Source organism: Rhopalosiphum padi, chromosome 2 (assembly GCF_020882245.1).
Source record: "Rhopalosiphum padi isolate XX-2018 chromosome 2, ASM2088224v1, whole genome shotgun sequence".
NCBI classification, from domain to species: domain Eukaryota; kingdom Metazoa; phylum Arthropoda; class Insecta; order Hemiptera; family Aphididae; genus Rhopalosiphum; species Rhopalosiphum padi.
Window position 1 is genome coordinate 78,116,976 of NC_083598.1, and position 14,526 is coordinate 78,131,501.

General features: G+C 27.8%; 1 protein-coding gene across 2 annotated transcripts in view; it reads left to right on the forward strand.

The window, feature by feature from the left end:
- LOC132919660 (growth hormone secretagogue receptor type 1-like) overlaps positions 1 to 14,526 on the forward strand; it is a 168,782-nt gene that overhangs the window by 129,633 nt on the left and 24,623 nt on the right. For both annotated transcript variants that reach the window (XM_060981425.1, XM_060981424.1), the window contains exon 3: positions 53 to 233. In XM_060981425.1, the coding sequence (XP_060837408.1) occupies positions 53 to 233 (181 nt within the window). The remainder of the gene's footprint in view (positions 1 to 52; positions 234 to 14,526) is intronic.

The following is a 14,526-nucleotide window of genomic DNA, read 5'->3' on the forward strand; positions in this document are numbered from 1 at the left end:
TTATTGAAGTACGTTTTTTTTAACCGCACGCGTCTTCTGGTTATGATTTCAGGTAAAGCAGTGCCTTTCGTCGAGCTCACGGTAGCCCATGCTTCCGTACTGACCATACTGGCCATCAGCTTCGAGCGATATTACGCCATTTGCGAGCCGCTGCGTGCCGGTTACGTATGCACCAAGACCAGAGCAATGATCATCTGTCTGCTGGCCTGGGGACTGGCCGCACTGTTCACTAGGTACTTATTTAATCAAAAGATCATACTAATATCATACGTTTTAGCGAATAATACACACTAAACTACGTTCCTACATCGAATATTTATACTAATGTATATCATATTAATATATTATTATCCATATTTTGATGTTAATACATTTTTCCAACGAACGAGTTTTTTTTATAGGTACCAGATTTTAAATATTATAGTTTTTAGTGATATCGGACCAATTTTGCGACTCGTTGCGCGTTATTATTGTTTACCAATCCATGTATACTATATAGCATAATATTATAAATGTTAAAAAGTAACTCAGTCTGTCGTTACATTTTAACATCTAAACCTCTGAGCCAATTTTAATGAATTTGATAAGTATATCTCGATTCTTAAAAAAGGACATGGTCAACTTTATTACTTATATAATTAGTAATAATTAATTTCTTATGAGGTGAATCTAAATAATAAAATAACTATTCTATTGGTTACTCGGTTGAAAATCAACTGGGTGGATAGAGATTTAAAATTTAGAGAGGGTTTTGATTATATATTTTAGGAATTGTCTAAGAAAGATTTTTTTTTTTAAATTTAATCCTTAAGGTGAGGTCAAAAGAGGCGAGTTGGAATAGAAAACAATATTTTATGGTAAAATTAACTTGAAACTATTTGTATTAATGCTCTTTAACACAATTAATGAAACACGTATTTTGAGGTTTTTTAAAATTGCGGTGCCTACGAGTACTTATGTACTCTTAAAGCGTTATAAAAAATTAAATAATTAAGCATATCTTATTTATAATATATATTATTATGATAATGATACCAAATTTTTCTAAATCTACCATATTGTTGTGTTTCATTCTTGATTTACCATATAGAATTCTAATTGTTTGACAGGTTTACTGATATTTTTTTTAATTACAAGACTACGGGCATCCAATATAAATAAAAATTATTAATTTATTAAAAATAATGATGATGGATATGTAGTACAGAAGCCAGGCACGTAAATAAGTGCGTATTTTTTTTTTGTGAGGGGGAGAGATTTACCTTTTTTAGAATAGTTGAGGCTTAAAAAATGTACAAAAATGGTTTTCATTGTAGTTACGAAATTGGTTACTTACATTTGTTGGCCATCATAATGATCATAATCATAGTTCAATTTTTATTTTTTTTTGTTTTTATTAATTATTAGTTACTATAATACGATTTTTTTTTTGGGGGGGGGGGCGATCGCTCCTACCACTCCCTCTTTAAATTACGTGACTGGCAGAAGCACTATGAAAATACATAACAATAATTTTACAAGATGAAAAATTATGCTAAAGGAAAACCGACCACGAGTTTTTATCGGCGAGTCTTATTATACGGGTGGTTTCTTAAATAATTGATGAAGCAGTAGGTAATATAAAAAAAATAATTATTGCGGGTGTTCCAGATTGACCCTTTTGAGTTTGGAGAGTCGAAAGAAGTTTTTGAAGAAAGGCAATATTATGATAGCGACGATGAAGGTGTGCTAAAAAGGAAAGATTTATTAAAATACGAAGGATGAGACTGGGAGTATAGTTATGTGAAGAGCAGTTTGTGTTAAAAATATATTTTACGAAGCTATGAAATCTGCATAAATTATTATACTTTTTAAGTATTATAACATTTATAATATTGTACGAGTATAAATATGATGTAAACGCTACGTTTTTATTATACTTATAATATATTCGTCTCTAGCGTTGATGATCACTATCGCGCGATTACGTAAAGAAATCCGTAAAATCTGACTGTACTGTCTCTAAAAAAATATTTATACTCGCGGGGTATAAATGAAATCGCATAGTGTTTACCCATCAACACCCACTCGTCCACGAGGTTAGTGTACCTTATAGGTACATAGGTAATAATTATATTTTATTACATTTTACCTGTAACACTAACCTAACCTACCTTATATGTATACGGAGTGTCCCCTCCCCCTGTTAACAGTTAAGTTGTTATATCATATACCTAATATATCATGTAGGTATACAGCTTCAGTCCGGAAGTCGCACGACGTTAACATCAAGACGATAGTGGTACATTATAATATATAGTTTCAATCGGTCCGAGTGATCACTTCTCGGGACGTAAAATAATAACCATAAAAAAACGGACGGCAAACGGCTTATTCGCATGTTAGTGTATAGAGAGCATTACATTGACCTACGTAGATATACACAAGTATAAAAGCGACGACCACGATAAACTGACGACTTTATTACGAGGCCGTCGAATAAACACATAACATCATATTATTATATGTGTTGTATGTGGTATACGCGGTATAAATATTTCACATCCGTTTCCCGCGCGTGTACCATAATATATATATATATATAACAACTGGTTTAACCAATATATGTCTTTTAATTGTCGTGGACAACAATACGGTATTGTAAAACTACTGTATATGGACAAAAAACATTGATACAGGAATAATTTATTATTTTTCTTTAAAAATTCATCAAATAACCAAAAAATAAAAATGAAAACCCGTGCTTTCTTGCCAATAAATTATGACAAATGTACTCACAAATTCTTTGTATTCGACGATTATAATAGTTACAATACGCTATTGTAAAACTAAAATATAGACAAATAATAATGGATATAAATGTATAAAATATAAATTTCATACTATTCGATAAAAAAAAAAAAAAACGTTATGACGTATTAAAATTCGGGGGTTTTCCTGAAAAAAATTAATACAAGACAGGTTTCCAAAATCTCTTTTAATTCCTGTTAATTACTAAATACACCATTATATTTATAACGTATAGAACTAAAATATAGACAAATATTATATTTATAAAAATTGTATGTTTTCTATGAGAATTTCATAATAAAAAGCGCACGGATTTCATCTTTAAAAAAAAAACGAAAAGGTATTCAATATCTCTTTTATTTTATGTGGAAAACAACAAGGTATTGTATAACTCATAAAAGGACCAAAAATAGATTTAAAAAAAAATATTCAAACAAAAATGCATTAATGCAATTTTTGACCAAAAATTGTACGATCAATAATTTGTGCTTTGATGTCTTATTTGTAAAACTTTATATACAGTGTACTCCCGAATTCATTTAGTTCATCGTACATTAACGATTGCATTTAATGCGGTTATTATTATAATAATGTTTTATCGAATATTTGTATACAGTGGACTTTTCAACCATAATTTATATAGATAATACCACTTCCACAAGAAAAACACTATGAAACAATATAATAAATCGTGTTCACATTTATATGTGTCACATTCATATAATATCGACACCGACATTTGAAGTGATGTTAAATATAGACAATAATATTATGTACACACAGCATTACATTTTGGGGATTTAAACACCCACCGATAGACAAATAAACGTGATCCCTGACCGATTTTAACACCATTGCAATTCTATACACTGGCATCATATTATATGGGTTGATTCACCAATCATTCAAACCACTATCTTTTTTCTTTAATAATGAATTTATTCAAATTCTGAATTTTGTAATTTTTATTTATATTCATATTTAAAGTCCATGTTTTCAAATACTAGATAGTTTTTTTCGAGTATCAAAAAGTGTGCTATAAGTGTACTTACATAGTTCTATTTTTAAAATTTGAACCTATCGTTTATCGCGAATGTTTTAGTGAACGTATAATTTGTTTGAAAATATTATTATATACTTAACTCAAAATCCGAATAAGTTGTTTTTTTTTTTATTATTATAGTAATTCCCTCGGCAACTGGGGACAATATTGACTACAATATATTAATTTTGATTTTTAAATTTTAAGGTGTATTGATAAAATATAAGTAAACAAAATAAAATAAATATACATATACAATTAATCTTAATACATTAAAAATATATATTATCAATATTACTAGATTTTTGTATGGAATTTTGTATCTTTGAAAAATCTGAGGGCGTTTGCAATACCAGTATTTAAAATGTTTAAGTTTTCTATTTAATGGTGGAATAAATTATACTTGCATCGTTGTGGTTCATACTTCTTACATTCGGTTAGAATAAGTAGTTTCTCTTTTATCAAAATGTTAATATTAGATTAATAATCCTTAAAAATGGTTTTACAAAACTATACAATTTAAGTGGTACTGAATCAAGTATTATTAATTGTACATTGAACATTTGTAATTAATTGAAAATATTAATTTCCAAAATTTTAAATTTAACACAGCCTTTATATCTTTCAAGTCCATTATCATTAGAAATTAAATTGCTCAAAAGACTGCTCTTTTGAATTAGATGCATTGAAAATTTCAAAAAATGTATCATCTAAATAATTTTTAGTAGGAAAAGAGAATTATTATTTAGAAAATAGAAGTTATAGAGAAGTAGAGTGTCTCTACAGAATTCTCCTTATTAAGTAATGTAAACATTTTTGGAATTTTAAAATATGGTCTTCAATTTTATTTCAAGTATTAGGTTTATTTTAAAACATCATTAAGAAAAAAAGGGATAAGCATACATTTTGAATCACATTCTACACGATTTACAGCTTGGCAGTAGAACTAGCACATAATACTTATAAAACTAAATTGTTTTGGTTGAGTGAATAATACGAAATTATAGATTAATAACGAAATTGTTCGAATATATGAGCGAGAAAAAAACATAATTGTAATAATACAAGTTACAACTCGAAGTATCTAGGTCGACAAGCTATCGCGGGTTAATGTAATATGTTGTGTATGTGTGTACATTTGTCCTTAATACGTTTACTTCAGACGCTGTGTAGTAGCTGTCAGTGAAGAATGTTTTCATAATATTAAACACTTAGAAAACTTTCCCGAAAATAATAATAATAATTTTGATGTAATAAAGTTTAAAATAGAATAGTATAATACAATAAAATGTGATTTCTCGAAAAATTATTTTAAAGATTAATCATAATATTTTTATCTATTGTTTTGGCGACGTAATAATACGATCGAGGATTTTATTTTTTCATAGATTCTTAAAGAAAAATATCGCGCCTGGAAAAAATGTTAGCGATTTGTTTATCTTTTAGTACTTGAATTATTATTATTTTCTTTAGTTTTTTCGTTCATGCCGATCGTTATTTAAAGCTGGAACAACACGATTTGTAACCCGCAAACTGCTGTACATCGTCCGTCGTGTTCTGTCGAATAGAATTCAGTCGTCGTCATCGTCGTTCGTTGTCGCCACGCTGATGAATAGCTGCTGTCATAGCCAACATCTGTCATAATAATATATATGGCCGCTGGATAAGCGTCCATTGATTTTGTAAAAACAGCTTTGTCCCAATTTTTTTCCATCAGCATAGTAAAAACAAACGATTTCGACGTACGAAATTACGACCGTGATGATGATGATGATTAAAATAATAACAAAAATATAATGAGAAGTAATCACTGATAATGTATAGAAATTCTGTTATTGGCAAAAACGGTTGGCGGGAACAAAATTATAGTATTGTATATCGTCATTCACGACGAATCGGCTGAAAACTACCAACCAAAAACGGCTTACTAGCGCAGTTTAGTATTTTTGACCCTAAAAGAAAACGATGACCGAAATATAACGTATGCTGCTATAATATTATTTGATTCCTTTGCTTTATTTTTTTCGAGCACCGCAGGACGATATATTACTTTATATTATTATTTGTCCAGCGTAATAATACGTTTTTTCGACTCCGCCAGATGTTAATAAAACGGGCTGCACGAATAATAAATATAACTTTTTTAATATGAAGTGTGTGATGATTATACATATAATATATATATATATATATATATATATATATATATATAATCGCAATAAAAAATAAATACAATAACAAAGTTTATATATAACCTACGTTCTATATAATAATATATTGATACGTGATTTTATTAAGTTTTCGTATGAAAAAAATTAACAATACAGTATGTGGCCAAACTATGTTTGGAGGTCAGTTTTAGCTACCACAAAAGATATTATTATTACTATCGATGAAATCATCCAGATTCCTAAGCCGACGAGAAACTGAAGAAGCCGCTGGATATTAAATTTCTTACGGTTAAAAAATATTAAACAATGTCTCGACTTCAACACAAACGAAAACACAAAATAAACGTATACACTATATACCTATAATTAATTTTTTGAAAAATTACTATTGTTTGAGTACAAAATTAAATATAAGAATATAGTGCGTTAAGCTTATATATACCTACTATATTAAATTTGTTATATAATATTGTCCTTTAACAATTCGTACAATAATGGTTAGAATGATAAACATCGGCGACCTCAGACCTCGGCTCAGCTAGGTATTTATCATTAAAACTGCCTACATGAAACTAGTTTGTATAATATTATTATCTTCAAAATCTAAAAAATATTTAAAACATAAGTGTTTTTTTTTCTAACATATAAAAATTATCATAATATATTTTTTTGATATTTATAGTGGTGCATTAAGTTTAAAAAAAGTAATTTCAGTGGACAGCGATCATATTACATACAAGTATTCGTAATTTATTATTTTCTATGACACTTTAAAAAGTCTCCGGGATTTGCAATTAAATTAAGTGACGGGGACATGAAATATAATGAGTCTTTCAAAAATGTATATTCATACATAAAAAACGTTGTGAAAGTTTACTAGGGTTATCCGCAGCGTTTTAAAAGTTAATAATTATCTACATTCATATTCTACTGTACATTATATGAATTTTAATTGTGTAATTCAATGAAAAAAACGATACATGATTATGAATTGGGAGATTAGAAAAGATATAGTAAAAAAATGTCTGCATTTTATATGACAATTTAGGTATATAGTAGACATTTTTATTGAGATGTACTAGGAAAATTAAAAACAACATAAAATATTGTTTCGATTGAGTAAAGTTGGAAAAAATTTATAATAGTGTTAGTATACGTTGGTCATGTGCCAAACCATGCACAGCCATATAGGTAGAGGGTGATTATTAGATTATATGTTGGTATCGATTGTCGATAAATCGTTATTTTTATCAATACATCGAATAGCAATTATATTTTGAAAATTCACTCAATTTGGTAGTTTTTAACGACTGTGAGATGAATATTATAGGTTTTTTCGTATAAAGTATTGTATTTTTTTTTTTGATATTATTAGTCAATATTGATCTTGTATCTATTATATGCTGTACAAATACCCAAAAGAGTAAAAACATTAATCAAAGTATAATCGTAGTAGTAGATATTTTATGTTATAAAAAAAGTGTTCTTATTATTTTGTACTCAATACTCGTCTTCCCTTGTTTTAGACTTGTGGAATCTAATAATATTGGCATAACACCTATGCAGTAAACTTAATATTTTATTCAAAAAAAATCCTTTGTCCTATTTCGAAGTTACGACAACTTGCAAGGGTACAAAATATTTCAACACGACAATTTTTACGCAAACATTTTACCGACCATATTTCCGAAAAGACGTACTATATGTAACGTTGACGTAATAGTTTTTTTAACTTAGAAACTACACACCATAATTCATATGAGATCATGAACGTGTGATTAAAGATGAAAAATTCACATCGACTTGTGTAAGAAATCATTGATAACTGTTTTTGCAGTTCTTTGATGTACTTGTGGCGTGGTGAAGCGACCTATCATCTCTCAGTTTTCTTTAGGAGTGGTAGGTAGTCAATGGGTATAATTTAACATTAACTAATATTTTAGTATTTATTATTATATTATATAGTTTAAAAATATGATAGTAAATTCCTTAATTGGATTTTGATTGAGAGGTATCCGAGACTTGCTTCTGAACAAATTTCCAGTTTCTCATATCACTGGTTGTAGATATGCAAGCTTTTAGTTTTGATTTAAATAATAATTGGTCAACAATTTATAATTTTTCCAATTTATTCAGATTTATTAAATATATTTCAGCTATTTCGAAAAAAAATTGAAAATGCTAATTATGAATTAATTATAAAAACCTAACACGTTTATACTTTTGTACTATAATCGCATTTTTACACGCCGTTCCACTGTATTATTATTACGGGAACACTAGTATCATGGTAAGGTGAAATTGAATATAAATTTATGAATATCTGAAACAACATTTATAAAACATTTGTAAATCTTATTAAAGACACTTGACATACTGGTGGAAAATTATTTTCCTTTGAGTTTTAAGCAAGTTATAATACGTCAGTGGAACCACCCAAGTTATATATATAGTACATTTATCAATAATATTTATAGCTAATATACGCTTGGCGCATTCAATTTTATAGCCATAATATATAAATGATATAGTTTGGATTTTCTCAGATTTCTATTGATGACAGTATTCACTATTTCGAATTAAATAATATACTGAAAAAATTACATGATATTAATTACTATTAAATAGAATGAAAAATTAATGAGCGTCATATTATAGTGATATAATATATTAGGATTATATGCAGTAAAACTATATTATCTATTCATTAGCAGTATTTTGTTCAACAATGTATTAGTTAATTAAATTATCATTTGATAATTTCCCATTTATTAACAGAAACACTTAAGTTATCGAAGAAATAAAAACTCAACAATATTGAAGTTGTCCCTGTTTACAATAAAAATTTATTCTAATATTATACGTTATATTATGCTTACTATTTATTGTGCAAGCTAAAATCTTATCGTCAATAGACTGAAATAAGACCAGTTATAAATATTTTTTCGATGTGAATAGTTCTTTAATATTATTAAAAACTATAGCATACAGTTATGTTATAATATTATAAAAAATATATAGATAAAAATCACAAAGAAACTATTTAATCGTCATTTTTTTTTGTATTGATTTTGTAATTTTTTATAATTGCTATTAGATTTTTTAAGATTTTATAAGATTTTAGAATTTTTTATTTATTTAGTATCAAACTCCTCCTAAACACGTCAACTACCACACATCGATTTAACATTATTATTTTATACATTTACGTGCGTCGTGCAATCACATATTTATTAATATTATGTAAATGTATACGCACAAGCTCAATATAATAATAGTAATATATTGCAGATCATTTAAGAGTTTCGGCACGTAATATGTGTACCTACATTCGGCGTGACTATACGATACCCGACACGGCCGTGCTAAACGTTTCGAGTTTGGAATAGATAAAAATTGTCGGCAAAAAGATTTCCAACAAACACGCAAAAGTAAAAAAAAAAAAAAAAACATCAACCCCAAAAACGTATATTATTGGTATTGTTACTATGAGACTACGACAGAAAATAAGAAAAAAATAATTTCATGTGAATCGAAATCGACGCACTCAGGATACAGTATGTTTATACGTACAAGGTGTTTCGGTGTTATCATCACAAGCTTTGAGGTTTGAGATTGCCTCTGTTAATAACGCATTATTAAAAGTGGCTATGTTGACTCTGACTGTTTTTCATATAAATTGATGATGTACTCGTAATTGAATATTTGGTGTTTATTAGCAAGGCCGATAATGTTACAATTTTTACTAAGAATTAAAATTAAAAAAAATTATGATTGACCAGTCGTAACCCTTATTGACTAAGGTCTAAAACCATTAAATGCAATAAGGGAAAAAATAATATATACAACGAAAAAATACAATATAAATTTATCGTTATTTTCCTAATTCTAATTAATAATAATAATTGAAAGAATCTTATAATTTTTATGTAAGCTAAATAATTTTTACCGCCTTTACTTTTGATAAATAATTTTTTCATCAAAGACAATACTAATGGATTTTGTGAAAATAAGATTAAAAATTTACCTTTTACACTAATTACTAATAATTATTCATGATTTTTTTTTTGCGTTTATATATTTTAAAATATGAAATAATTTTGGAAATAAAAAATAGATCAACTTACTATCGTGTATTAATATAATAAATCGCGTACATTAGACATTAATTAACCAAATATGTAACATGATTCTGTAAAATAAAATATACCAATTCAATATATGTATTATAAATAATATATACCTAACTTTAATTCTAGAAGAATATACATAATTGTTTTTTGTTATCATTAGAATTTATATGAAAAACATATCACGCACAGTTAACTGATATGTGATTTTGAAGTGAAATTGACACCTAGCCGAAAACAAGTACATGTAATTAGATTTGCATTTGATTTTGCAGTAGTGTTATTAAAAATTTTAAATTCTATACACTGTTGTCCCGTGAGTAAATTGTCATGCATCGTTGTCGTCTTTCTAAAATTTATGATAATCTAAACACTAAATGTCTAAATTGTCTACACGTTAATGGGAATACTAAAACGGCTAGCCAATAGAATATTATAATTACATAGTCTAATTTATCAAATCAATGTTATAAATATTATATTATGTTTTCAATAGATAATGACTTACGACAACATAACAGAATGCAATATATTATTTAATTCGTCATTTTCAATAATGTTTGAATTGGCATCAAATTTTGCATCCATATTCATTGAGACTCGATGAGTGTTCATAGCTTCGTTTTTCAATCTATATAAGTTGTTAAAGGGTGGTTCACACATAAATATCGTTTTGGCGTCAAAAAAATCGAATATTTGTTTATATACTTATATAATATTATCTTAGCGTTTATTACAGAAAATAAAAGTTATTATAAAACCAACAATATAGAGAGAAAACATTTCAATGACCTATATATTTAAATTTAAAAGGCAATTCCTCTATGAGTAACTACTCAAAATTTAGAGCATAGCTTAAATCACGTTAAAAAATATATCATGTGCTCATATATTTTCACGAGACCACACAGATCCATCTAAGTCAAATTAACTTAGATCATACAGCTGTAGTAATACCATATAAAATGCATATGGATAAGGTGACGTTGAACAGTATTTTAAATATTTTCGTTAATTATAGAATAGTATTTCTATGGATTTACTATAGAATAGGTACTAATATGTACAATAACAAATGTCATGAATTTAATGATTGTTCCAATTTTTTTTCAGGATAAAGTTGGGTAATACAGGTAGTATTAAATTATTTACAAACAATTGAAATAGAAAATGTCTTTTACGTTTTGCCGATACAGCACTTTTAAAGGGTACTCAATACTTATATATATATATATATATATACACACATTTAACTGAGCGCAGAGTAGAGAGTATACATACCGTTTAATTTAGATTCCACTTACACACTGACTTTGGTGTTTCGAGATAGTTCTAAAAGCCTGTGAGCGAAAAACACTCAAACACCCTGTACACAAACAAGTATAATAGTTGTTGTTCTTCGAAACCCCAACGATATAGTACATAATAGATATATATAATACGCATAGGCATATACGCATATAGGCATATATATATTATATAGGCTTACCGTTATATACATATTATAAAACAATTTCGATCGGTCCGGCGCCGGGCAAACACTGCACACGGGGGCGCGGTATGCACGTGTATATTATTGCGATATTTCCAATTAAATCCTGCGGGGATTTTTAATAAGCTCCGAGCCCTCCGGCGGCAGCAAGGATCGTGCTGTTTTTACAAACCTCTCACGACCGTAATAATTACGGCGGGGCTCGGTCGTAAGCCAGGCCCATCGTCTTGTCGCCACCACCGCCACCAATCGACGGAAATTACTGTTTGGTCTCCGCGCCTTCAGTTTTTCCCGGAGGAACCGTTCCAAAAATGTATAAACCGCACCGCCGTCATCTATATTGAGTCATCACATCATAAAATATATTTTTATATACGATATTATAGAAAAATAAATATTAAACAAGAATAATTGTATCGTCCTTACGATTAAAACTCTCATAAATCAATCAGACATGTTGACAAAGAAGGTTTAGAGCTATTAGAAAACGTATTAATAACCAATTAAAATTATGAATTATGCATTTTACAAACAACTAAAAAACGTATAGTTAAATAATTCTCTTGATTACATTTTCCTTTGATTTATCTTCTTACTGATGTTCTTGTAAATCTTTAAGTCCAGTTTCTTCAAATTTAAATAAATAAATGGTACCTAATAAATTATACAAATTTCTTTGACCAGTTAATTATTTTATCAATTTATCATACATTATTATATACCGATCGGCCGCGGGGAAGGAAGCGATAAGAAATCGATGCACTACAGCAGTATCATTCCTCAGAGTTTATAAATCACATTTTGAGCACATGACTACAGCCGACTCTAGTGCTCACAGTTTTGAGTTTTAGCAAAAGGCTAAAATTTTAAAATATAATAATATAGTTATTGCCATTTCGTACGATTTTCACGCCAAAAAAAACCAGTAGGTTACACATAAATTAAATATGTGTTATACGCCAGTATTTTTTTATTTAGATGAATTTTTAGTCCATATTGGGCTGCAACAATAGGAAATTACTCCAAACACGATAATAGTTATCTACAGTGGATCAAATAGAACAAAGTCTTAGAGATTTTAGTAAACTATCTAAGTTAATAATAATAAACTTTAATAAAAAAAAAAAAACAATCGTTAAGGATCTTTTGTCATAAAAAATATTTTTTGATGAAAATTTAGAATATTAAATTAAGTTTTACGTATTGCTAAATGTAATTTTAAGTTCTTATATCTATAAACAAAAACAATAATTTATTGCTTTCTTTTAATTATATATAATATACATGTAAATATTTTTAATTTATTTACATTATGTATGGTGAAATAAAGTAAGAATAAGATAAACGATAAGAAAAACTTGGGTATTATTGAAATGTAGAGATTTTTAAGTATTTTTTTTTTTTTTTTTAATCCGCATACCATAGAACATGGACTTGAAGTAAAAACATTGATTTTCTCCTAGTGATTGGTCAATATATAAATGAATATCATGATATAAAGTATTAGAAAAACGAAAAAAATTTTGATCATACCAGAAGTGATAAAAAAAAACAAACATTGCAGAAATATAAATAATTTTTGAAATAATGATAAAAAAAAATCACCCAGTAGAGTTGGGTGGCACTTTAGTATACGTGGTATTCATTTATACCACTGACTTATAATAAATATTATACAAAAGTTACACAAATCAATAAATGTAATGGAAAATTAGAATTGACTTGTAGGTTTTTGATGATAAAACAAAAGTAAATTGTCGTTGAAAAATCGAATATTATTGACTCGTATTTCTTTGGAGAAAGAGGTCTTGTGTTATATTTTTACTCCTCTTCCGCCACCGCTCGATCCGATAACAATACGGTTATTCTTCATATGAAATCTCGATATCCTCAGTAACAGAGTGCGCGGTGGCGAATGCCGTTCCTTCTTTTTTATTATTATACAGTTGCAGCCGGATTTCGCACGACCGTGGTTGGAGTGTCGGACCGGCATATTAATGGAACAATGCGTGTATACTATACACCTATACACATAATACAGCTATTATTACTCTGAAAATATATCGCGAGGTTTTCTTGTGTGTATGGTTTGTACAGATAAGAAGCACATACGATTTGGGTGATGTTTACCGGCCTTTAGTTAAGACCAGTAATGCTCGACACGTTCTCTGACCACAGCTATATAATAATAAAATAACATTTTTTTCTGTGAAAACACAATATTCTTATTATCTACTACAAATCATAATTCTATGTATACTATTATTTATTACAGCGGCCGATAACCAAAACCACAGTAAATACCGAACTGAGTAAATAGAAATAATACACAAGTACACATTTGTATTGTCGTTATAAGTCGTTCATGATTGATAATATTGTATTTTACGATAATTTTCACCAGCCTTACCTTACCTAAACCTGTGTTAAAATTCACATTAAAAAATATTAAAACTATAACAATATAGTTTAATAATTAATATTATGTAGATTCAAAAAAAACACGCGAAAGTGATGTAGCTAAATTGCCTAACCAGGACGCCGCGTTACCTTAATTAATGTATTAATATTAAATGAAAGAAATAGATACCTAAATAATTGATAAAAATCATCAAAACATAATAATTTTCAAAAAATAAAAATAAAAAATTAGATGACTGAAAATATATTAAAAATTGTATGAAAATAAATCTTTCTTAGTGATTTAGTAAAATTATATTGTAGAAACGTTCAATGCGTTAAACAATCCTAAAAAATGTCACTAATAACTTCTTAAATGTTATTTAGATTGTTAATTTTTTCTCGTATACTGTTATTGTACTAAATAAGTATTTTATATAACATTTAAAAAATATATATAAATAAATACACATATTCTAAAAAAATATAAAAACTCTCATT